Source organism: Schistocerca cancellata, chromosome 5 (genome assembly GCF_023864275.1).
Source record: "Schistocerca cancellata isolate TAMUIC-IGC-003103 chromosome 5, iqSchCanc2.1, whole genome shotgun sequence".
In the NCBI taxonomy this organism is placed as follows: Eukaryota; Metazoa; Arthropoda; class Insecta; order Orthoptera; family Acrididae; genus Schistocerca; species Schistocerca cancellata.
In genome coordinates this window covers 381,809,723-381,834,539 of record NC_064630.1, presented here as the reverse complement: position 1 = coordinate 381,834,539, position 24,817 = coordinate 381,809,723, and the positions used below count along the sequence as shown (strand labels likewise).

Here is a 24,817-nt window from a genome sequence, read left to right as displayed (position 1 = left end):
AATTCTGTAAGGAGATGACAGTAAGACCCGTTGTTAAGTACAGAATTCAAATTCTATTAGTAATAGTGAGCCTTGAACAACAATTAGAAGAAACATGAGGACTGTAAACAACAAAGAAGTGACAGGTCCAGGTGAAAATAAAAAATAATCTAATCAAATGAAAGGAGGCAACAAATAAATATATAAATACATAAATTTATTTATACAAAATAAAAGAGAGAGACAAATGGGGAAAGCAAATGAATGTTTGTATTGCAGGGATTGGTAAGGGAAGGCTCCTTCTATGTACTGTTAGGTATTTAATTATGAAACAAGTACCATAGTCTCTGCTGCTATATTCCATTCCATTCCATGAGCGGTAATAGAATGTTGGACGTTAGTGTAAAAAGTTTGTATCATTTTAGGGCATGATGTAAGGAATCCATAACATTGGTATGGTACGTCATTAACTAATTCAAATTTGAAGCTGATACTGTTGATTGTTGTCAGGTTGAGCCACAGTTTTGCACATGATCTCACATACACCATAGGTAGTTTTGGGATGTAGAATGCATGAATTTACTATTCTTGAAATGCCAAAGATCCACTGCAGAAAATAACAGCAGGGAAAGACTAGTTGTTTCACTACTTAAATCATATGGCCTTCCCTTTAAACATAACTGCTTAAAAACTCTGAAAATGCTAATTTCCTGTCACAAGCTATATAATTTTAATTTATTCTAGCACCTTAACTCTTGATGATTATAAGTTGTTATCATAAGTGTGCATAATATCTCTCAGTTAAAGAAATTTAAGAGAACAGTTTTTTAAACATTTTGTTAACTAAGAAATTTTTGTCAAAAATTTTTCTGTGCTGTGTAAATGTGCTTTATTCAAAATAATATTTGTGTTGATTCTGTATTCAGCAAATGGGACTGTGGACACTCATTGATGATACGGAAGTTGAAAGTGAGGTTAGCAAAGCAAAAAATCTGAACTTCATTTTTAAATGTTCCTTTATGGAGGCGATACTGCTCATTTTAATTCTTGCACCACTGCAAAGATGAGAGAGGGAGGGAGGGAGAGAGAGAGAGAGAGAGAGAGAGAGAGAGAGAGAGAGAGAGACATTAGAGTCAGTGACACAGAGAAGCAGTTGAATTCCCTACAACTGAACAAGGCCCGAGGACCTGATGGAATTGCCCTCGGATTCTATAAAGAATACTCCTTGGTTGGAAAAACATTAGTGTCACACTCTTCTACAAGGCAGCTAGGAGAAGTGACCCACAAAACTGTTGTCCAGTGTCATTGACACACATTGTTGTACATAGAATCTAAGGACATATTCTGAACTTAAACATGATGAGGTATCTTGAACAGATTGATCTCATCTGCGCCAACCACCGTGGATTCTGAAAATGTTGGTCGTGTGAAATCAACTGTCACTTTTCTCACATGGCATCCTGAAAGTCGGATATCAAGGTAATGAGATGACTGCAGTGTTTGGTAACTTCAGAAAAGTAATTGTGTCACTACCACAGCAATGCTCATTAACTAAAAGTATGATGATATGGATTATAAAACAATTATGTGCCTGGACTGAGGATTTATAGCACGGGTGCAGCATGTTATCTTGGACAGCATGTTATCTTGACTGATGTAGAAGTAACTTCTGGTGTGTGCTAGGAAAGTGTGTTGGGACCCTCACTGTTTATGTGTATATTAACCTGGCAGCCAATGGAAAAAATAACCAAATATTTTGTGGCAGATAAGACAGTGATCCGTTATGAAATACAATATGAAAAATGCTGCACAAACATCCAGTCAGATCTTGATAAGATTCCAAAGGGATGGAAAGATTGACAACTTGTATTAAGTGTTTGGAAATGTAAAATTTTGCACTACACAAAATGCAAACAATTTAGTCCTATAACTAAAATTATTATTATTGTAGTGAATATAATGATAATACCATTAATTTGATAATGTGATGATATTGATCTCCTCAGTGTATACTCGTTAATTGATAAGTATTGGTAGTTAGTATTAGTAATTGTACAGAAAGCAAATTTGTTTATGTTATGAGTGTTGGGAATACAGCATTTGCAGTTGAATTTTATATGTATTGTATCTATGGATAATTGCTTTCTGAAAGGTGTAGCATAAGTGATCTTTGTTCAGTTGTGACCATTGTTCAAGTACCACCACCACCACCACCACCACCACCACCACCACCATCACTGGATCAGAATACAAAGTGACTGAGATTTGATAACAGTTGAGGATTGAAGGAGGTAGTCTCGCTTCCCCATTAAGGTGCTGTATTGTGTCCACTTTGCAGAATCATATTAACCTTTTCACTTTCACTGCAATGTTAGTACACGAAAGATGCTACACAGACAAAGTGCACATTTACATTATTGGTAGCTGTTATTGATCACAACTTCGTGTGATCACCAGTGTCTATGGTGGCAGAATTATACAACAGTTTAAAAAAATTGGGTCCAAGCTCATTTTCTGATGTTTAATTGCAATGCTGCCTATCGTGTAAACAAGCAGCTGTCAGATGCTTTGTTGTTATTATTCAGGGTAAAATCAAACAGTGAAAAAAACCAGGATGGAATGTAACAGTGTTATGAAAAGGATAGCTGCTACTGACCATATAGCAGAGATGCTGAGTTGTAGATAGGCACAACAAAAAGACTGTCAGAAAGCAGCCAGCAACCAGAGCCTGTTGTCGTGTGTGTGTGTGTGTGTGTGTGTGTGTGTGTTTCCGACAAAGGCCTTGTTGGCTGAAAGCTTGCTTTGTGATAGTCTTTTTGGTGTGCATCACAACTCAGTATCACGTCTATATGGTGAGTAGCAACTATCCTTTTTATCCAGGGTAAAGTTTTATATGAAAAACTTGCATTTCCTGTCACTTCAGTACAACAAACTGCACTAAAAATGATGCATTTTGGAGAGATCTTCAATGTGGCGTATCACTTAAACTGCTTATTATTGTAATGCCCAAGTATAAATGTGACACCCACCACATTTTACCTTTGTTGGTGCTGAATTCATGATAGCTGCTACTCAGTTTGCTTCTGTTAGCCAGTTACATCACTTGACATGTGATCTCATGAGCCAATCAAAGCATACATTTATATTCTTGCTTTTTACAAATATTTAGATGTTTTTTTCCCAAAAACTCAGTTGTGGCGAGAGCCTGATCTGTATCTTAGCCCAAGGTCTAGGTTAAGTTGGAAGGTAACAGTTTGGTTGTTGTGATTTTGTGTAGTTAACAAATATTGGGGGGTAAGACTGGTTGTCATGACAGACTAATCCATAGCTTCGCCCAAGGACTACTACAATTGGCTGACTGGATCACATGCCCTGTGCTGTGATTGGCCGATGGAAGAAAATTGAGCAGCCGCCATCTTGATTTCAGTACTTCTAAATCTCACTAGCTGTATTTCATGCTTTTCATATTTATGCTGGTGTACGACAAAAATATGTAGTTTCATTAATACACTGCATTAAAAATCTATCCAAAATGTGTCATCTTCAGTTGATATATATAATCTTTACCTAGTTCTGTCAGAGACAGCAAAGGACTTGGAAGAGCAGTTGAATGGAATGGATAGTGTCTTGAAAGGAGGGTATAAGCAAAACAATGATAATGGAATGTAGTCGAATTAAGTCGGTTGATGCTGAGGGAATTAGATTAGGAAATGAGACACTTAAAGTAGTAAAGGAATTTTTCTATTTGGGGATCAAAATAACTGATGATGGTTGAAGTAGAGAGGATATAAAATGTAGACTGGCAATGGCAAGGAAAGCGTTTGTGAAGAAGAGAAATTTGTTAACATCGAGTATTGATTTAAGTGTCAGGAAGTCATTTTTGAAAGTATTTGTATGGAGTGTAGCCATGTATGGAAGTGAAACATGGACGATAAATAGTTTGGACGAGAAGAGAATAGAAGCTTTTGAAATGTGGTGCTACAGAAGAATGCTGAAGATTAGATGGGTAGATCACTTAAATAATGAGGAAGTATTGAATAGGATTGGGGAGAAGAGAAGTTTGTGGCACAACTTGACTAGAAGAAGGGATCGGTTGGTAGGACATGTGTTGAGGCATCAAGGGATGACCAATTTAGTATTGGAGGGCAGCGTGGAGGGTAAAAATTGTCGAGGGAGACCAAGAGATGAATACACTAAGCAGATTCAGAAGGATGTAGGTTGCAGTAGGTACTTGGAGATGAAGAAGCTTGCACAGGATAGAGTAGCATGGAGAGCTGCATCAAACCAGTCTCAGGACTGAAGACCACAACAACAACAACCTGACCCAGATAGACAGGATATATTTGAAACCCCTTTTGTGTTAATTTATTGATTATAATTTGCAGGCAAAACCTCCACTCTCAATGTGTGGTGAACTAAAATTTGCTGACCGGAAAAATAAGTCATTCAAGAACTTTCTGTTTGAGTTTAGTCAAGCTAAACTTTGCTATTACAGGGATAAAGATGTAAGTAGTGACAACATTTGTTAACATTCCATTTTATATAATACTGTATTCTCTTCAGGGATTACATCAGAAATCATTCTTTTGTTTCAAGGGTTCCATAAAAATAAATGAATGGAAAATTGAAGATATTGTATGGTATGTTGGACATGAATCAAAACGAAATCCACATATGAGGTAGGTTCATCCAAAACTTTTCTCTTTTACATTTCACATGTGGAGAATACTTTTGCCATTATTTATTACAGTCTTGCATAAAATTTCATTTTATTGTATCCACAGAGAGCTAAGAAACTTAAATGCAGGCATGTCTTCAAGTAAATAAGGTTGTGTGCAACCAGATCTATCATTGAGCCTCTTAAGAAGTCTCAAAAATATTTTTTACATGGATATTAATCCATTATGGACTACCAGAAGATTACTTGTTTCAGATTATTTTTCTTTGTTTTTTTAGGAATGTTAATGTTTTCGTTTATGATAATCTGTTTGCTGCTGGAACGATAATTGGCTGTAACTTACACCATTATCAACTGCTGCACATTAATGTATGCAGCAGACTTTCTTTCTAGTGGATCATTGTTTTGTCTCGCTCTTTCTTTCTTTCGTCTCCACTTGCTAGAGCTCTTACGCCGAATAATTTATTTGTTTTTTTTTATATTTTTTACTAAAAACTAGCAAGAATTTTTGTTGAATGTCAAAGATGAGGGTGCATTTGAAGAAAGAAATTTGAATGGGAATGAGTAATTAATGTTGGGTTTGCTTATGATATATACAAACTTCTTGGTAAATGGAATACTTCTTACTGCAAAACAATTTTGTCACTCACTCTAATAGTAAATAACATTTTGCAAATTTAGATTGATTCCCACATCTTGTAAGATACATTAAGATGGAGCCACTTGGCTCTGAAATCAATACCATGTAAATTTAAAATATTTAAATACATGACAGTGACTAAAGAAAAAGAAAGGAAAAAAGAAGAGGAAAATAAAAAATATTTCTTTTCCTTTGTGGTGGATTTAAAACCCTTATGTTATTGAAACACAATTTTTACTTCAATCTTAAAACTCTAAGTTAAGGTGGGAAAAGGGCACAAATAAATGCATAAAATTCAACTTCAAATGGGTGTACAAGCTTTGTTTATATAATGATATCAATTTATTTTCCTGAATTGTGTTGATGACACTGTCCTTTTTTAAACAATGGAATGTAACAATGTAATGAAACGGATAGTTGCTATTCACTATATAGTGGAGATGCTGCGTCGCAGAAAGGCACAACAAAATGACTGTTGGGGTGTTAGCTTTTGACCAGCAATGCCTTTGTCAAAAATTGACAAAATACACACACACACACACACACACACACACACACACACACACACACACACGTGACCACAGTCTCTGCCAGCTGGAGCCAGACTGCGAGTATCTGTGCATTGGGAGAGGCAACCAGGTGGGGGTAAGGAGGAGGCTGGAGCGGGGAGGAGAAGTGATAGCATGGTAGGGATGGGGGTCAGTAAAGTGCTGCTGGGAGTATGCAGAGTAGGGCAGCTAGGTGCAGTCAGGAGGTTAAGAGGGTGGGTGGGGAGGGGAGGGGGTAGTGAAAAAGGAGATTAGTAAGAAGACTGGGTGCATTGGTGGAATAGAGGGCTGTGTAGTACTGGGATGGGAGCAGGAAGGGGGCTAGATGGGTATGTACAATGACTAAGGTTGAGGCCAGGAGGGTTATGGGAACAAAGGATATATTGCAGGGACAGTTCCCATCTGTACAATTCAGAAAAGCTGGGAAGGATTCTGATGGCACAGGCTGTAAAGCAGTCATTGAAATGAAGAATGTTATATTGATTGGGTGGCGTGTTGGACAACATGGTTGGCCAGTTGTTTCTTGGCCACAGTTTTTCACTGGCCATTCATGTAGACAGATAGCTTATTGGTTGTCATGCCCAAGTAGAATGCAGCACAGTGGTTTCAGCTTAGTTTGGCTGGTCTCACAGGTAGCCATGCCTTTGATGGGGTAGGTGATGTTTGTGATCGGACTGGAGTAGGTGTTGGTGGGAGGATGTATGGGATGGGCCTTGCATTTAGGTTTATTATGGGGATATGAGTCATGAGGCAAGGAGTTAGGAGCAGGGGTTGTGTAGGGATGGACAAGGATATTGTGTAGGTTCAGTGAGTGGTGGAATACCAGTGTGGTAGGGGTGGAAAGGATAGTTGGTAGGGCATTTCTCATTTTAGGGCACGATGAGAGGTAGTCAAAACCCTGGTGGGGAATGTAATTCAGTTGCTCCAGTCCTGGGTGGCACTAAGTCATGAGGGGAAAGCTCCTATGTGGCTGGACAGTGGAACTTTGGGAGGTGATGTGTGACTGGAAAGAAAAGGCATGGGATATCTTTTTTTGTACAAGGTTGGAAGGGCAATTACGATCTGTAAAGGCCTCAATGAGATGCTCAGTATATTTCGAGAGGGAGTGCTCATCACTACAGATGCGATGGCCACAGGTGGCTAGGTTGTGTGGAAGGGACTTCTTGGTATGGAATGGGTGGCAACTGCCAAAGTGGAGGTATTGCTGGTGGTTCGTATGTTTGATATGGACAGGGGTACTGTTATAGCCAACTTTGAGGTGGACGTTAACATCGAGGAAGGTGGCTTGATCATTTGAGTAGGACCAGGTGAAGTGAATGGGAGAGAAGGTGTTGAGGTTCTGGAGGAATGCGGATAGTGTGTTCCAACCCTCGATCCAGATCATGAAGATATTATTAATGAATCTGATCCAGGTGAGATGTTTGGAATTCTGGGTGCTTAGAAAGGATTCCTCTAGATGCCCCTTGAAGAGGCTAGCATAGGATGGTGCCATGTAGAAGCCCATAGCCATACTCCAGATTTGTTTGTAGGTAATGCCTTCAAAGGAAAAGTAATTGTGGGTGAGTATATAGCTGGCCATGCAACTAGGAAGGAGGATGCGCCATTGTGGCCAGTTATTGTGCCCTCACTAAGAGGATCTCTGCTCTCATAGACCAACACCTTTGGCCTATTACCTGCAACCTACCCTTCTATATAAAAGATACTAACCATTTCCTCCACTGACTTGCCCCAGTCCCTACTCCTTTACCACACAGTGGCCTGCTTGTCACTGTTGATGCCTCCTCCCTTTACACTAATATGTCTAATGCCCATGGTCTTACTGATATTGAACACTACCTTTCGCAACACCCAATAGACTCCAAACCAAAAACCTCCTTCCTAGTTGCCATGATGAACTATATCCTCCCCCACAATTTCTTCTCCTGTGAAAGCATTACCTATAAACAAGTCCGGGGTACAGCTATGGACACCCACATGGCACCATCCTATGCCAAACTATTCATTGGCCATCTAGAGGAATCCTTCCTAAACAACCAGAATCTCAAACCCCTCAACTGGTTCAGATTCACTGATGACATCTTCGTGGTCTGGATCGAGGGTGAGAACACCCTATAAAAGTTCCTTCATAACCTCAAAACCTTCTCTCCCATTTGTTTCACCTGGTCCTACTCAACCCATCAAGATACCTTCCTCGATGTTGCTGTCCACCTCAAAGATGGCTATATCAGTACTTGTGTCTATATCAGACATACAAACCACCAGCTATTCCTTCACTTCCCCAACAGCTGCCAACCATTCCATACCAAGAAGTCCATTCCATACAACCTAGCCACCCTTGGACATCTCATCTGTAGTGATGAGCAGGCCCTCGTGAAATATACTGAGGCCTCACTGAGGCCTTTACAGATTGTAATTACCCTCTCAGCCTTGAGCAAAAACAGGTATCCCATGCCTTATCTTTCCAGTGATCCAATACCTCCCAAAGTCCCACTGTCCAGCCACAGAGGAGCATTCCCCTCATGACTCACTGCCACCCAGGACTGGAGCAACTGAATTACATTCTCCACCAGTGTTCTAGCTACCTCTCGTCATGCCCTGAAATGAAAAATGTCCTATCCACTACCCTCCCCACCCCTCCCACACTGGTATTCTGCCACCCACCGAACCTACACAGTGTCCTCATTCATCCCTGCACAACCCCTGCTCCTAGACCCTTGCCTCATGCCTCTTATCCCCATAAGAGACCTAGATGCAAGACCTGTCCCATTCACCCTCCCACCAACACCTACTCCAGTCTGATCACAAACACCACCTATCCCATTGAAGGCAGGGCTACCTGTGAGACCAGTCATGTGATGTACAAGCTAAGCTGCAACCACTGTGCTGCATTCTATATGGGGATGACAACCAGCAAGCTGCCTCCCTCCTACACTGGTATTCTGCTGCCCACCGAACCTACACAGTGTCCTCATTCATCCCTGCACAACCCCTGCTCCTAGCCCCTTGCCTCATGCCTCTTATCCCCATAAGAGACCTAGATGCAAGACCTGTCCCATTCACCCTCCCACCAACACCTACTCCAGTCTGGTCACAAACACCACCTATCCCATTGAAGGCAGGGCTACCTGTGAGACCAGTCATGTGATGTACAAGCTAAGCTGCAACCACTGTGCTGCATTCTATATGGGGATGACAACCAGCAAGCTGTCTCCCTGCATGAATGGCCACTAACAAACAGTGGCCAAGACACAACAGGCCCATCCTGTTGCTGAGCACGCCGCCCAACACGACATTCTTAATTTCAATGACTCCTTCACAGCCTGTGCCAACATCAGCTTTTCTGAACTGCACAAGTGGGAACACTCTGTGCAATATATCCTACATTCCTGTAACCCTCCTGGCCTCAACCTTAATTGGTTATTGTACTTACCCATATAGCCCCTTCCCTGTTTTCATTTCAGCACTACACAGCCCTCTATTCCACCAATGCACCCAGTCTTTTTACTTCTCTCCTTTTCCACTGCCCACCTGTCCATCGGTCCCCATCTAATATCCCGACTGCAAGTAACTGCTCTGCTCTCCACCTTGTCCCTGCTCTCTCCGGTCAGCACTTTACCATCCCTCACAGCTACCCTGCTATCCCTTCCCCTCCCCGCCCTAGCCTCTTCCTCACCACCACCCGGTTGCCTCTCCCATAATGCACTGTCACTCGCAATCTGGCTCGAGCTGGCAGAGACTGTGGTTGAATGTGTGAGTTGCTTTTTCTGTGTGTGTGTTTTGTTCTCTATTTTTGACAAAGGACTTGTTGACCGAAAGTTAATGTTCCGACAGTCTTTTTGTTGTGCCTTTCTGCAATTCAGTGTCTCCGCTGTGTGGTGAGATGCAACTATCCTTTTCATTATATTGTTCTTTTTTAAGATATATATTAAATAGGTTATTTTGATAAGGGTTAGCTCTTGATAATATATAAGCTGCTTAAAATGGGTAGTTGTGCACTTGCCTTGCTAAAGTTCTCTTTTTAATTGTCACTAATACAGAGACAAGTGCAGAATAGTACATATTTTGACATTTATTTTTATGGCTGGAACACGAAAATTGAATTAAAACTTTGAGTTATCAACTGTTATGCCTTGGTGTGTCACAATGCCTGAGGACCCCAAGAAAATACTTAACATCAAAACCTTTATTGTGTCAAAGAATATACAGGGTGATTCAAAAAGAATACCACAACTTTAAAAATGTGTATTTAATGAAAGAAACATAATATAACCTTCTGTTATACATCATTACAAAGAGTATTTAAAAAGGTTTTTTTTACTCAAAAACAAGTTCAGAGATGTTCAATATGACCCCCTCCAGACACTCGAGCAATATCAACCCGATACTCCAACTCGTTCCACACTCTCTGTAGCATATCAGGCGTAACAGTTTGGATAGCTGCTGTTATTTCTCGTTTCAAATCATCAATGGTGGCTGGGAGAGGTGGCTGAAACACCATATCCTTAACATACCCCCATAAGAAAAAATCGCAGTGATGAAGTGCTCTGTCACGGGCTGCCTGGCGGCCGATCCATCGCCTCGGGTAGTTGACGTTCAGGTTTCATAACTAACCTTTTTCGTAGGACTCTCCATACAGTTGATTGTGGAATTTGCAGCTCTCTGCTAGCTCTGCGAGTCAATTTTCCTGGGCTGCGAACAAATGCTTGCTGGATGTGTGCTACATTTTCATCACTCGTTCTCGGCCGTCCAGAACTTTTCCCTTTGCACAAACACCCATTCTCTGTAAACTGTTTATACCAACGTTTAATACACCACCTATCAGGAGGTTTAACACCATACTTCGTTCGAAATGCACGCTGAACAACTGTCATCGATTCACTTCTGCCGTACTCAATAACACAAAAAGCTTTCTGTTGAGCGGTCGCCATCTTAGCATCAACTGACGCTGACACCTAGTCAACAGCGCCTCAAGCGAACAAATGTACAACTAAATGAAACTTTATAGCTCCCTTAATTCGCCGACAGATAGTGCTTAGCTCTGCCTTTTGTCGTTGCAGAGTTTTAAATTCCTAAAGTTGTGGTATTCTTTTTGAATCACCCTGTATTTTAATGGTGTATCATAGAAAACAGTCTTTCTTCACCTGGATAAAGGATTGACATCTTTACTCATGGTACTGCTTACAGTAAAGGGAGCAATTACAAGTGATAGCAAATATCATCTTAAGCACTACAGTGATGAAGAAACTAGCAGTATTTTAGTAAATAGTAAATGACAACCAAATGTACTGAATAGGCACTTTACTGAACATTACAATTAAAGAATTCAGTGTGAAATGTCATGTCCCCCGTTCTTCCTGATCTGGGGTGTGGAAGAATATTTACAATATCATTCTTTACTACTGAGCAAATGTGTTCTCTAGGAATGTGGGGTCACCTGCATCAAATTTGAGCATAGTATCTTATTTGGGTTTTGTCAATGTACTTCAGTATTGCTCAGTCACCTAGAGTTAACTCCTTTGTTGCTTTCAAAGCCGAACCATTCCCTTATTATACTTTGTTCTCCATAGCTTCCAGTGTTACAGTTTCCTCCTCCACTTGTGCCATACTTTCCTCCAAAAGATTGTGACAGTAGTCTTCACAGAATCTCGGAATCTATATTCGTCATTGCCTGATGAACCTTCCATAATTTCTTTCTTTTTAGAGTTACTTCTGTGAGAACCAGTAGTCTTTTTACTGGTTGTCTTATTATTCTCATTTTTAGTAATTTGTGAACTTTTCAGTCTTGTTTCAACTTAGCATTTGCTTCTTTTTCCTTTTGTCAGGCTATAAGCCTCTCATGCATTTCTTCTGAAGTTATTACCTCTTGGGCGGGTAAATTCCTCCATTTCAAAACCCCTCCTGGATCTACCCGTTCCCCATTTAAATTTAGAGCACACTTGTCGCAATACTGAATTTCAAGGGAAAAGTACATAGCAAGGTATAAGTCTTCAATACAAAGGAAACAATTCAACGGCTAATGCATTTGTTAAACAACAGTATCAACAGTATTAACTTACCTTCTCAAAACTGAAAAACTGCAAACAATCCTGTAATGATGATAGGTTAAAGGAACACAGCAACCCTACTGTAATGCTGTAATGGAATGCAAGAGTAGGAATGCTTCTAGAAATGCTTCATCTGACACAATCACTATCTAGCTGAGACAGAATGAAACACATTGCCCAGAAAGTGCTGTTGTCCCACCTTACTACAATAAAACTTTTACAGACTATAAAATTCCATCATAATAAATAATGCAGAGCATGGTAATTTCACATGCTGTTACTATGTCATTCTCAAAACTGATCTTTGAAAGTCACCTTAAGCAGACATGCTTTATATTTAGAGAATTAGTAAAAAAATAAAAATTAAAAATTAAATTTGTTTGCCTTAATAAAGAGAGAGAGACAAAATCTGTGCTGCATTTGTGCAATAAAGTGGGAAAAGTCATAGGTATCAATGTAAATACAGGACAGGGACTACCCTGTGGAAATCAAAAATTGACACAAAGGAAATGGCAGAAAATGCCATAGAGAACAAAAATTACAATTGAAAGTAATATGAACACAAATCACTATTGATAAACAAAGCCAGAATTGTCTTATACAACAGTCAAACAGAGTTTCAAATCAAAGCCAAGATCCAGAAAAGTGAGATAACAATTGTATTTGAGAATTGGCATATGGAGGCTTCAGTTATGAGATACGAACTGCCAAATCCACACAGTATTTACTTCATGTTTTGGATCAATGGCTATCCCCATGTGACATATTTGCTGCAGCCCATAGAATCATCACAGCCAGAGAACTGCTGTGCACCATAGAAATAATATTGCCGCTATTCTAATTCTGTATCCATACTGCTTGAATGGTGGGATGTTAAACTGTCAGTATTAGTTGAATTTGTGATTGATATACTATGGGAACCAAAGTTGATATTCATTTGATCTCTCAGATTTTGTTGCTGTGATTGATAGTTGGCATGATTTATGGATTTGCAGCAAGGACAGTTCAGAATCATTAGCTCAGTTTGATGCTGTGTACATGGCACATTTTAAACTGAACTTTTCTGGGCATTGTCTTGGTTACAAATATAGGTGGCCCTTTTTACCACTAAAAGTGTTGTGTATACCAGTCATTTTCTGTGAGTCCTTTGAACTAAAATATCAGTGAAAACATTTTAGCATCAATCAAATGGTAGTCCCTCCATAAAATAAAATAAATAAATAAATAAATCTATCTGGAAGCCTGGCCCTCAATGAGGTATCACCATCAGATAATAAGAGAATATGTGCTATTCTTGAAAGTTGTTTCTTGTATGGAAATGATTTATGTAATTTATATTCAGACTGGAGAGGGCAGGGGGTTGTTACAGCAGCTGTGCATACATATTGGGTATGAGGCACTGGAAAGTGTATTAAAATATGCTGTGGAGCTCCACAGTGGCATTGTTTTTGTATGTATTGGAACAAGTGGAGTTCTTGATGGAGGTGAAGAAATTTGAAAGATGAATAATGGAAAACCAGTTTTGGAAAGCATACAAAATTATAATGACAGATGATCAGTAACATAGAATATACACTCATGTTAAAAAATGGTACACCTTGAATGACTAGAGGCATGATTGTCATATTCGTAAGTATGTTTTGCAAAAAATCATTAGCATTTGAACCATATTGGCCTGTGGGCTCAATGTAAACATCGATGTTGTGGTGCAATACCACCTACTGGTAAAATGTGCCTGCAGCTGTCATTGTCACTATAAACTGAAGGGAAAGGATCAATGTGACTTGAGCAGATGTGTGGGATGCCTCGCAGACATATGCACACACCATACAATCAAATCAGCAAGTTTGAAAGATGGTGCATTATTGGCATGAGAGAATGTGATTCATCCATGTGGGAAATTGCTGCTCGTGTGAGATGAAGTGTTTCAGCAGTGCAATGGGTGTGTGCAGAATGGTTCACGGAAGGCTGTAGAAGATGATGAGGTGGGTCAGGTTGCAACACCCAGACCTCCTCCGCCCCCCCCCCCCCCCCCTTCCCGAGAAAATTGACACCTCTTCCAACTGGCATTGCAGAGCAAATCTGCAACCTCCTCGGCTCTGGCACAATAGTAGAACAGTGCAACGCATTGTACACTAACAGGGATGACAGTCTGTCGCCATTTATTATGGCATGGGTTGCCTGTGCCTCGTCCAATCTCCATCTACCTTTGACGAATGTGCAGAAACATACTGGATGTGAATGGTGTGTGGAATGACATCACTAGGCAGGAGTGGCATTAGATAGTTTTTATGTATCAATAGAGGTTCTGTTTGTTTGAAAATGATGACCACATTTTGCTGCTACAGATGGGGGGAACGGCATCACAGTGACTGCATTCTTACAAGACATTCACTGCCAACTCAAGGCTTTATGGTATGGAGTGCTATTGGGAACAACTACAAATCACAGTTGGTGTGTGTCAGGGCACTGTGACCTGTGGGACCTACATGAATGACATCGTGTGACCTGTAGCCATACCCTTTCTGCACAACACACCAGACGCCACTTTTCAGCAAAACACTGCACAGCCACATATTGCTGCATGAAGGCGTGCCTTCTTGGTGTCACAAGATGTCAGCCTTTTGTCCAGGCTTGCCAGATCACCAGCCTTGTGGCCAATTGAAGATGTGTAGGATATAGTAATGACAGGTGCAGCACTGTGACCCAGTGCTAATCACCGCAGATGAACTTTGGAACCAGGTGAATGCAGTGTGGATGGCTATACCACAGGACACTATTTACGCCTTATATGCGTCGATGCCATCACGCATGAAACAAGTTATCTGGGCCTATGGCGGACCCTGTGTCTACTAGGCAAGGTGGCTGAAATGCTAATTATTTCTGCAGAACATCCTAATATACATGTTGTGTGAATATGATCACCCTATGTCTAGTCGTTACAAGGTGTTATGTTTTTTTCTGAACATGAGTGTATAAAAAACTAATATATTTGCTTCTTTCATTGAATTCTGATACTTCTTCAAAGCTGTGTTATTCACTAAACATAACATTCTCTTCCTAAAGCAGTGTACTGCTGTTGAATCCACAAGGCATTGCATTGTCAATGCATACTATACATGATTTGTGTTCTTGAATAAAAATATATGAAGTTGCTTAAGATTATTAGTGATGATTAATTTTACACTTGTTTGATACATGCTTAATCTAACTTGAGAGGGGTGATGACAAAACATAATTTGTGTTACAGGTGGGCAATAACTTTTGTGGAGAAAAATGGCAAAAGAAATCGGTAAGTCTGATCTCAATTCAGTTCAAATAACAATCATTAATGGAAAGTTCCCAGAGTCAGCAAAGCCACTGCTCTATAAAATAGTACAGCATAAAAGCAAAACTGAATTGTAGTTACACACAAATCTTTGCTTTCCTTTTTGTAATAGAGTTATTTCTTGATTTTGATGAAAGTAAGCTTGAGCAGATATAAGGGGAATCCATAGCTAGTACCTGGAATTAAAGCAACTTTTACTATAGAGAGAGAACAGTAGTAAGAATATATACAGTACATTAAAAAGCAATAAGGCAAGGGGTGGGGAGCAATATCGTTGCCTGTCCATACTCCACCCCTTCTCCCAACCCCTCATGGCTCTTATTCCGGCAATAGAGAAAAGACCTGTCCCACACATCATCCCAATACCATCTACTCCAGTCCCATCACAAGCTTCTCCTACCTTATCAAAGGCAGGGCCACCTGTGAAAGTAAATATGAGATCTACCAACTTAGCTGCAACTATTGTGCCTCATTATATTTTTGGCAGAACAACTAACAAGCTGTCTTTATGAATGGCCACTGCCAAACTGTGGCCAAGAGACAGTTGGACCTCACAGTTGCTGAATGTGCCACCCCACATGATGTGCTTCACTTTAATGATTACTTCACAGTCTGTTCAATCTGGATTCTTCCCAACAACACCAGCTTTTGCTGATTTGTGTAGGTTGGAAATTCTCCCTACAACCAGTCCTTTATTCCCTTAACCCCCTTGGCCTCAACATAAACTTGCCCCTGTCCTCCACCTGCCTATCACACACCTTATATCTCACCATTGCAACTACATAATCCTTTCCACTTCTCTATTTCAGTCCTGTTCCATCCCTGCCTCCTCAAGCACAGTATCCCAACGCTACACAGAGCAGCTGTGTCCTGTCCTGTACCCCTCCCCCCCCCCTCCCTCCCCCAACGTCACTGCACATCACAGTCCCACAGGCAGTACTAGTATCTTCACCCACTCTCCCATTTTTTATCTCTCCTCACCTGATTCCTCTTCTTACCCTCACTGCCCCCTGTAGCTAGATTGCTGCTTACATCTGGCAGTCACTGTTGGGCTATAGCACACAGGAGTGAAACTTATTTGGAGATGCCTATAGCTCGACCTTAGTTCACTGGAAGATCACTTGGGGTGCTAGAGGATTATCAAGCCATCCTCACTGTTTCTTATTGGGTGTTATACAGTCTTCCATATCTGTTATGGTTTCATTCGAAACAGAATTTGGTTTCATCCCATTGTGCTCCTAATTATGACTTTGTGTGCGAGTGTTGCGCTCTTTGCTTTCCATTGTGAATATATTTCTAGTAATTGCTTAATTTTGGCTCACATCAACGATATTGTGTGGAGTAAATGATTCCGTGTTTGTTTTTGTTTCAATAAAACAAAATCTGGTATCATAGCGTAGTGTTTGTGACAGTTCCACCTGCTTTATATATTTCTTCGTTTTTTGTCCTTGGTGTTGATGTACTTCATTGCTACACTGGCTAAAAAATATGGATTGTGGATTCCTGCATGGATTACTATAAATTATGTAGCCAACAGACGCACAGTTGTGTGTCACAGTTCTTTAATTTCACTGTTCACAGGCCCCAATAATACACAGTTATATAGCCAGTGCACCATTGTTTAAACTTTCCATAAGCCTCATTAATAGTTTACAGGCTAAACTCCACATACTGCTATGATAGTTTACTGTTGAATGGTTACGAGCAGTAAAACCTAACCACAAAGTTCAAAGTTCTTGAAGAATAATCAGGTACATATGGAGCAAACACTGTGTCTGTTTTTCCACATGGCCAAATTGTTTAACACTTGTCCCACAGTTAATTTGAAGCGTTGTTGTTGTTCTAACCAGCACAGGTTACTCGTCTGAAACTCAGCCGTGGACTGACTGTCTCATGACAAAAAATCGGGGCCTTATATATCATCACAATAATAGGCGCTGAACCTACACATTGTCTGAAGATAAATTTACAGAAATTACTATTAAAATTTAACTCATTAAATTAACAGAATACACCAACAAATAGCATCTTTTTAACAGTATCTTCTGTTACTAGGGTTAAGTCAAATTATTTGTTTAAATCATGAAGTTAATAAATATAGTTACATAAACAAAACTTTTGACAAAACTGTTAATCACCTTGGAATTAATGAAGAGCTGGATTTGCTAACATGTTTCCGACTAGAGCCCAATAGATACTTAAAGACTGCTAGCATTTCGCCTTCCAAATCTTTACAATTATTAGAGAATTTATATTTGTTTATATGTCAACAATAGAATTTAAGTTACGAAACAGTTAATGATTTCACCCTATAATAATGGATACTAACTAGGAATATGAAATAATCAAACAATGGAAAAATCCAGGATGGAATGTAACAGTACCAGAGAAGGAAAGCTCCTACTCACCATACAGCCGAGATGCTGAGTCGCGATAGGCACAACAAAAAGATTCACACATTTATAGCTTTCGGCCATCAAGGCCTTTGTCAGCAGTAGACACATGCACACACAAACACACACACTCACGCAAACGCAACTTGCACACACGTCTGCAGTCTCATAGAACTGAAACCACACTGCAAGCAGCAGCACCAGTGCATGATGGGAGTGGCGACTGGGTGGGGGTAAGGAGGAGGCTGGGGTGGGGAGGGGGATGGATAGTATGGTGGGAGTGACGGACAGTGAGGTGTTGCAGTTTAGATGGAGGGCGAGAGAAAAGGTGCAGATGGGGGAGGGGGTAAGTAGTGGAAAGGAGAGAAATAAAAAGAAATTATAAGACTGTGTGTGGTGGTGAAATGATAGCTGTGTAATGCTGGACTGGGAATAGGGAGGGGGCTGGATGGGTGAGGACAGTGACTAACAAAGGTTGAGGCCAGGAGGGTTACGGGAACGTAGGATCTATTGCAGGGAAAGTTCCCGTCTGCGCAATTCAGAAAAGCTGGTGTTGGTGGGAAGGATCCATATGGCACAGGCTGTGAAGCAGTCATTGAGATGAGGGATATCATGTTTGGCAGCATGTTCAGCAACAGGGTAGTCCACTTGTTTTTTGGCCACAGTTTGCCAGTGGCTGTTCGTCATGCCTACATAGAATGCAGCACAGTGGTTGCAGCTTAGCTTGTAGATCACATGACTGGTTGCACAGGTAGCTCCGCCTTTCATGGGATAGGTGATGTTAGTGACCGGACTGAAGTAGGTGGTGGTAGGAGAATGTGTGGGACAGGTCTTGCATCTAGGTCTATTAAAGGGGTATGATCCATGAGGTAAGAGATTGGGAGCAGGGGTTGTGTAAGGATGGGTGAGTATATTGTGTAGGTTTGGTGGACAGTGGAATACCATGCTAGGAAGGGTGGGAAGGATATTGGACAGGAAATTTCTCATTTCAGAGCATGACAAGAGGTAATCGAAAGCCTGGCAGAGAATGTAATTCACGTGCTCCAGTCCCAGATGGTACTGAGGTACAAGGGGAATGCTCCTCTGTGGCCGGACTGTGGGACTTTTGGAGGTGGTGGGAGACTGGAAAGATAAGGCACGGGAGATTTGTTTTTGTACAAGCACAGGAGGATAATTACGTTCAGTGAAGGCTTCTGTGAGACACTCAGTATATTATGAGAGGGACTGCTCATCACTGCAGATGCGACGACCACGGGTGGCTAGGCTGTACGGAAGGGACTTCTTGGTATCGAATGGGTGGCAGCTGCCGAAGTGGAATTATTGCTGGTGGTTAGTAGGTTTTATATGGGCAGAGGTACTGATGTAGCCATCTCTCAGGTCAAGGTCAACATCTAGGAAGGTGGCTTGTTGGGTTTAGCACCAGTTGAAGCAAATGGGGGAGGAGTTGTTGAGCTTCTGGAGGAATCCAGATTGCAAAGATATCATCAATGAATCTGAACCAGGTGAGGGGTTAAGGATTCTGGGTGTTTAGGAAGGATTCCTCTAGACAGCCCATGAACAGGTTAGCATAAGATGGTACCATATGGGTGCCCCTAGCCGAACTGCAGATTTGTTTCTAGGTAATGCCTTCAAAGGAGAAGTAATTGTGGGTGAGGATATAGTTGGTCATGGAGACTAGGAAGGAGGTTGTTGGTTTGGAATCCATAGGGTGTCTGGAATGGTAGTGTTCAATAGCAGTAAGGCCATGGGCATTAGGAATGTTAGTGTACAGGGAGGTGGCATCAATAGTGATGAGCAGGGCACCGTGTGGTAAAGGGACAGGAACTGTGAAGAGTCACTCAAGGAAATAGTTGGTATCTTTTATATAGGAGTATAGGTTGCGGATACTATGTTGAAGGTGTTGGTCTATGAGAGCAGAGATTCTCTCAGTGGGGGCACAGTAATCGGCTACAATGTGGCATCCTGGTTAGTTAGGTTTATGGACTTTAGGAAGCATGTAGAAGGTGGGAGTGCGGGGAGTGGTAGAGGTAAGTAGAGAGATGGACTCTGGGGAGAGGTTCTGGGATGGGCATAAGGATTTGAGTAGTGACTGGAGATACTGCTGGATTACTGGAATGGGGTTCACTGTGGCATGGTTTGTAGGTGGGAGTATCTGACAGCTGATGGAGTCGTTCTGCCACATAATCCTTGCGGCTCAAAACAACGATGGTGGATCCTTTGTTTGCAGGTAGGATTGTAAGGTCGGGAACAGTTTTAAGATGGTGGACTGTGGTTCTTTCTGTGGATGTAAGGTTAGTTTGCATGTTGAGGGATTTAGGGAATGATGTTGAGGCAAGGTTCAAGGTTGAGACATTCTGGAACGTTAACAGGGGGTGGTTTGGAGGCAGTGGGGGTGGATCTACATCTACATCTACATCCATACTCCGCAAGCCACCTGATGGTGTGTGGCGGAGGGTACCTTGAGTACCTCTATCGGTTCTCCCTTCTATTCCAGTCTCGTATTGTTCATGGAAAGAATGATTGTCAGTATGCCTCTTTGTGGGCTCTAATCTCTCTGATTTTATCCTCATGGTCTCTTCGAGAGATATACGTAGGAGGGAGCAATATACTGCTTGACTCTTCGGTGAAGGTATGTTCTCGAAACTTTGACAAAAGCCCGTACCGAGCTACTGAGCGTCTCTCCTGCAGAGTCTTCCACTGGAGTTTATCTATCATCTCCGTAACGCTTTCGAAATTACTAAATGATCCTGTAACGAAGTGCGCTGCTCTCCATTGGATCTTCTCTATATCTTCTATCAACCCTATCTGGTACGGATCCCACACTGCTGAGCAGTATTCAAGCAGTGGGCGAACAAGCGTACTGTAACCTACTTCCTTTGTTTTCAGATTGCATTTCCTTAGGATTCTTCCAATGAATCTCAGTCTGGCATCTGCTTTACCGACGATCAACATTATATGATCATTCCATTTTAAATCACTCCTAATGCGTACTCCCAGATAATTTATGGTATTAACTGCTTCCAGTTGCTGACCTGCTATTTTGTAGCTAAATGATAAAGGATCTATCTTTCTGTGTATTCGCAGCACATTACATTTGCCTACATTGAGATTCAATTGCCATTCCCTGCACCATGCGTCAATTCGCTGCAGATCCTCCTGCATTTCAGTACAATTTTCCATTGTTACAACCTCTCGATACACCACAGCATCATCTGCAAAAAGCCTCAGTGAACTTCCGATGTCATCCACCAGGTCATTTATGTATATTGTGAATAGCAACGGTCCTATGACACTCCCCTGTGGCACACCTGAAATCACTCTTACTTCGGAAGACTTCTCTCCATTGAGAATGACATGCTGCGTCCTGTTATCTAGGAACTCCTCAATCCAATCACACAATTGGTCTGATAGTCCATATGCTCGTACTTTGTTCATTAAACAACTGTGGAGAACTGTATCGAACGCCTTGCGGAAGTCAAGAAACATGGCATCTACCTGTGAACCTGTGTCTATGGCCCTCTGAGTCTCGTGGACGAATAGCGTGAGCTGGGTTTCACATGACCGTCTTTTTCGAAACCCATGCTGATTCCTACAGAGTAGATTTCTAGTCTCCAGAAAAGTCTACTCGAACACAATACGTGTTCCAAAATTCTACAACTGATCGACGTTAGAGATATAGGTCTATAGTTCCGCACATCTGTTCGACGTCCCTTCTTGAAAACGGGGATGACCTGTGCCCTTTTCCAATCCTTTGGAACACTACACTCTTCTAGAGACCTACGCTACACCGCTGCAAGAAGGGGGGCAAGTTCCTTCGCGTATTCTGTGTAAAATCGAACTGGTATCCCATCAGGTCCAGAGGCCTTTCCTCTTTTGAGCGATTTTAATTGTTTCTCTATCCCTCTGTCGTCTATTTTGATATCTACCATTTTGTCATCTGTGTGACAATCTAGAGAAGGAACTACAGTGCAGTCTTCCTCTGTGAAACAGCTTTGGAAAAAGACATTTAGTATTTCGGCCTTTAGTCTGTCATCCTCTGTTTCAGTACCATTTTGGTCACAGTGTGTCCGGACATTTTGTTTTGATCCACCTACCGCTTTGACATAAGACCAAAATTTCTTAGGATTTTCTGCCAAGTCAGTACATAGAACTTTACTTTTGAATTCATTGAATGCCTCTCGCATAGCCCTCCTTACACTACATTTCGCTTCGCGTAATTTTTGTTTGTCTGCAAGGCTTTGGCTATGTTTATGTTTGCTGTGAAATTCCCTTTGCTTCCACAGCAGTTTTCTAACTCGGTTGTTGTACCACGGTGGCTCTTTTCCATCTCTTACGATCTTGCTTGGCACATACTCATCTAACGCATAATGTACGATGGTTTTGACTTTGTTCACTGATCCTCAACACTATCTGTACTTGAGACAAAACTTTTGTGTTGAGCCAACAGGTACTCTGAAATCTGCTTTTTGTCACTTTTTCTAAACAAAAAAATCTTCGTACCCTTTTTAATATTTCTATTTACGGCTGAAATCATCGATGCAGTAACCGCTTTATGATCGCTGATTCCCTGTTCTGCGTTAACTTTTTCAAATAGTTTGGGTCTGTTTGTCACCAGAAGGTCTAATATGTTATCGCCACGAGTCGGTTCTCTGTTTAACTGCTCAAGGTAGTTTTCAGATAAAGCACTAAAAAAAATTTCACTGGATTCTTTGTCCCTGCCACCCGTTATGAACGTTTGTGTCTCCCAGTCTATATCTGGCAAATTAAAATCTCCATCCAGAACTATAACATGGTGGGGAAATCTACTCGAAATATTTTCCAAATTATCCTTCAGGTGCTCAGCCACAACAGCTGCTGAGCCAGGGGGCCTATAGAGACATCCAATTACCATGTCTGAGCCTGCTTTAACCATGACCTTCACCCAAATCATTTCACATTTCGGATCTCTGTCAATTTCCTTCGATACTATTGCACTTCTTATCGCTATAAACACGCCTCCCCCCTTCACTGTCCAGCCTGTCTCTGCGGTATACATTCCAATCTGAGTTTAGGATTTGATTACTGTTTACGTCTGGTTTCAGCCAACTTTCTGTCCCTAGTACTATATGGACGTTGTGACCGTTTATTAATGAGAGCAGTTCTGGGACCTTTCTATAGACGCTCCTGCAGTTTCCTATTAGCACATTAATATTGTTATTCCCTGTTGCATTTTGCCTACTCCTACCTTGCCGCGTCTCAGGAGGCGTCTTGTCGGGCCTAGGGAGGGAATTCTCTAACCTAAAAAACGCCCATGTGCACTCCACACGTACTCCGCTACCCTTGTAGCCGCTTCCGGCGTGTAGTGCGTGCCTGACCTATTCAGGGGAACCCTACATTTCTCCACCCAATAGTGGAGGTCGAGAAATTTGCACCCCAGATCTCCGCAGAATCGTCTGAGCCTCTGGTTTAAGCCTTCCACTCGGCTCCAAACCAGAGGACCGCGATCGGTTCTGGGAACAATACTACAAATAGTTAGCTCTAATTCCACCCCGCGAGTGAGGCTTTCCGCCTTCACCAATTCCGCCAACCGCCTGTACGAACTGAGGATGACCTCTGAACCCAGACGGCAGGAGTCATTGGTGCCGACATGAGCAACAATTTGCAGTCGGGTGCACCCAGTGCTCTCTATCGCCGCCGGTAGGGCCTCCTCCACATCTCGGATGAGATCCCCCGGCAAGCAGACAGAGTGAACACTGGCCTTCTTCCCCGAACTTCCCGCTATTTCCCTAAGGGGCTCCATCACCCGCCTAACGTTGGAGCTCCCAATAACTAATAAACCCCTCCCCCCGTGTGCCTGCTTGGATCTTGCTGAAGGAGTAGCCACATGTCCACTCACAGGCAGAGCGGGCGATGCCACACTGCCAGCCTCCACATTGACCCTCCGCCTTGTGCGCCGCGAACGCCACTGAACCCGCCACTCCCCTTGGGGAGAGGGTGGCCCAACCGCGCCTGCTACCTGCGAAGATGTCTCAACAGCAGGGACAGTGGGTGAAGCATGTAACACCTGGAGTGTACCTTGCGACGCACCAGACTCCCCACTGCCGCTACACTCCGAGGCAGCAGCCTGAAAACGGCTGACCGCGGCCATCAACACGCTCAGCTGTTCGCGAACAGTGGCCAGCTCCTCCTGCGTCCGTACACAGCAGTCACACATCCTATCCATCCTAAGGAATCAATTTACTGAAGAGAGTTAATCAACCTTTAACTAGACTGCTAATTCACTAAAGGCGGCTGTTTATTGACGGTTGGATAGAAGAGTGAACATGGCAAAAGGACTCCATCAGCTGTCAAATACTTCCCCCTACAAACCATGCCACAGTGATCCCATTCCAGTAATCCAGCGGGATCTCCAGTCACTACTCAAATCCTTAGGCCCATCCCAGAACCTCTCCCCAGAGTCCATCTCTCTACCACTCCCTGCACTCCCACCGTCTACATGCTTCCTAAAGTCCATAAACCCAACCACCCAGGACGCCACATTGTGCCCAGTTACTGTGCCCCCACTGAGAGAATCTGTGCTCTCATAGACCAACACCTTCAACGTAGTATCTGGAACCTATCCTCCTATATAAAAGATACCAACTATTTCCTCGTCTGACTCTCCACAGTTCCTATCCCTTTACCACACGGTGCCCTGCTCATCACTATTGATGCCACCTCCCTGTACACTAACATTCCTAATGCCCATGGCCTTACTGCTATTGAACACTACCATTCCAGACGCCCTATGGATTCCAATCCAACAACCACCTCCTACCTAGTCTCCATGACCAACTATATCCTCATCCATAATTACTTCTCCTTTGAAGGCATTACCTAGAAACAAATCCGCGGTATGGCTAAGGGCACCCGCATGGCACCATCCTATGCTAACCTATTCATGGGCTGTCTAGAGGAATCCTTCCTAAACACCCAGAATCCTTAACCCCTCACCTGGTTCAGATTCATTGCTGACATCTTTGCACTCTGGATTCCTCCAGAAGCTCAACAACTTCTCCCCCATTTGCTTCAACTGGTGCTAAACCCAACAAGCCACCTTCCTAGATGTTGACCTTGACCTGAGAGATGGCTACATCAGTACCTCTGTCCATATAAAACCAACTAACCACCGGCAATACTTCCACTTCGACAGCTGCCACCCATTCGATACCAAGAAGTCCCTTCCGTA

The 24,817-nt window shown here is 42.1% G+C and overlaps 1 protein-coding gene across 1 annotated transcript in view; it reads left to right on the top strand.

Moving 5' to 3' along the window:
- LOC126187406 (arf-GAP with Rho-GAP domain, ANK repeat and PH domain-containing protein 2) overlaps positions 1 to 24,817 on the top strand; it is a 142,110-nt gene that overhangs the window by 102,074 nt on the left and 15,219 nt on the right. The window contains exons 9-11 of the mRNA XM_049928471.1: positions 4,365 to 4,484; positions 4,576 to 4,658; positions 15,140 to 15,181. Coding sequence (XP_049784428.1) covers positions 4,365 to 4,484; positions 4,576 to 4,658; positions 15,140 to 15,181 — 245 coding nt within the window. The remainder of the gene's footprint in view (positions 1 to 4,364; positions 4,485 to 4,575; positions 4,659 to 15,139; positions 15,182 to 24,817) is intronic.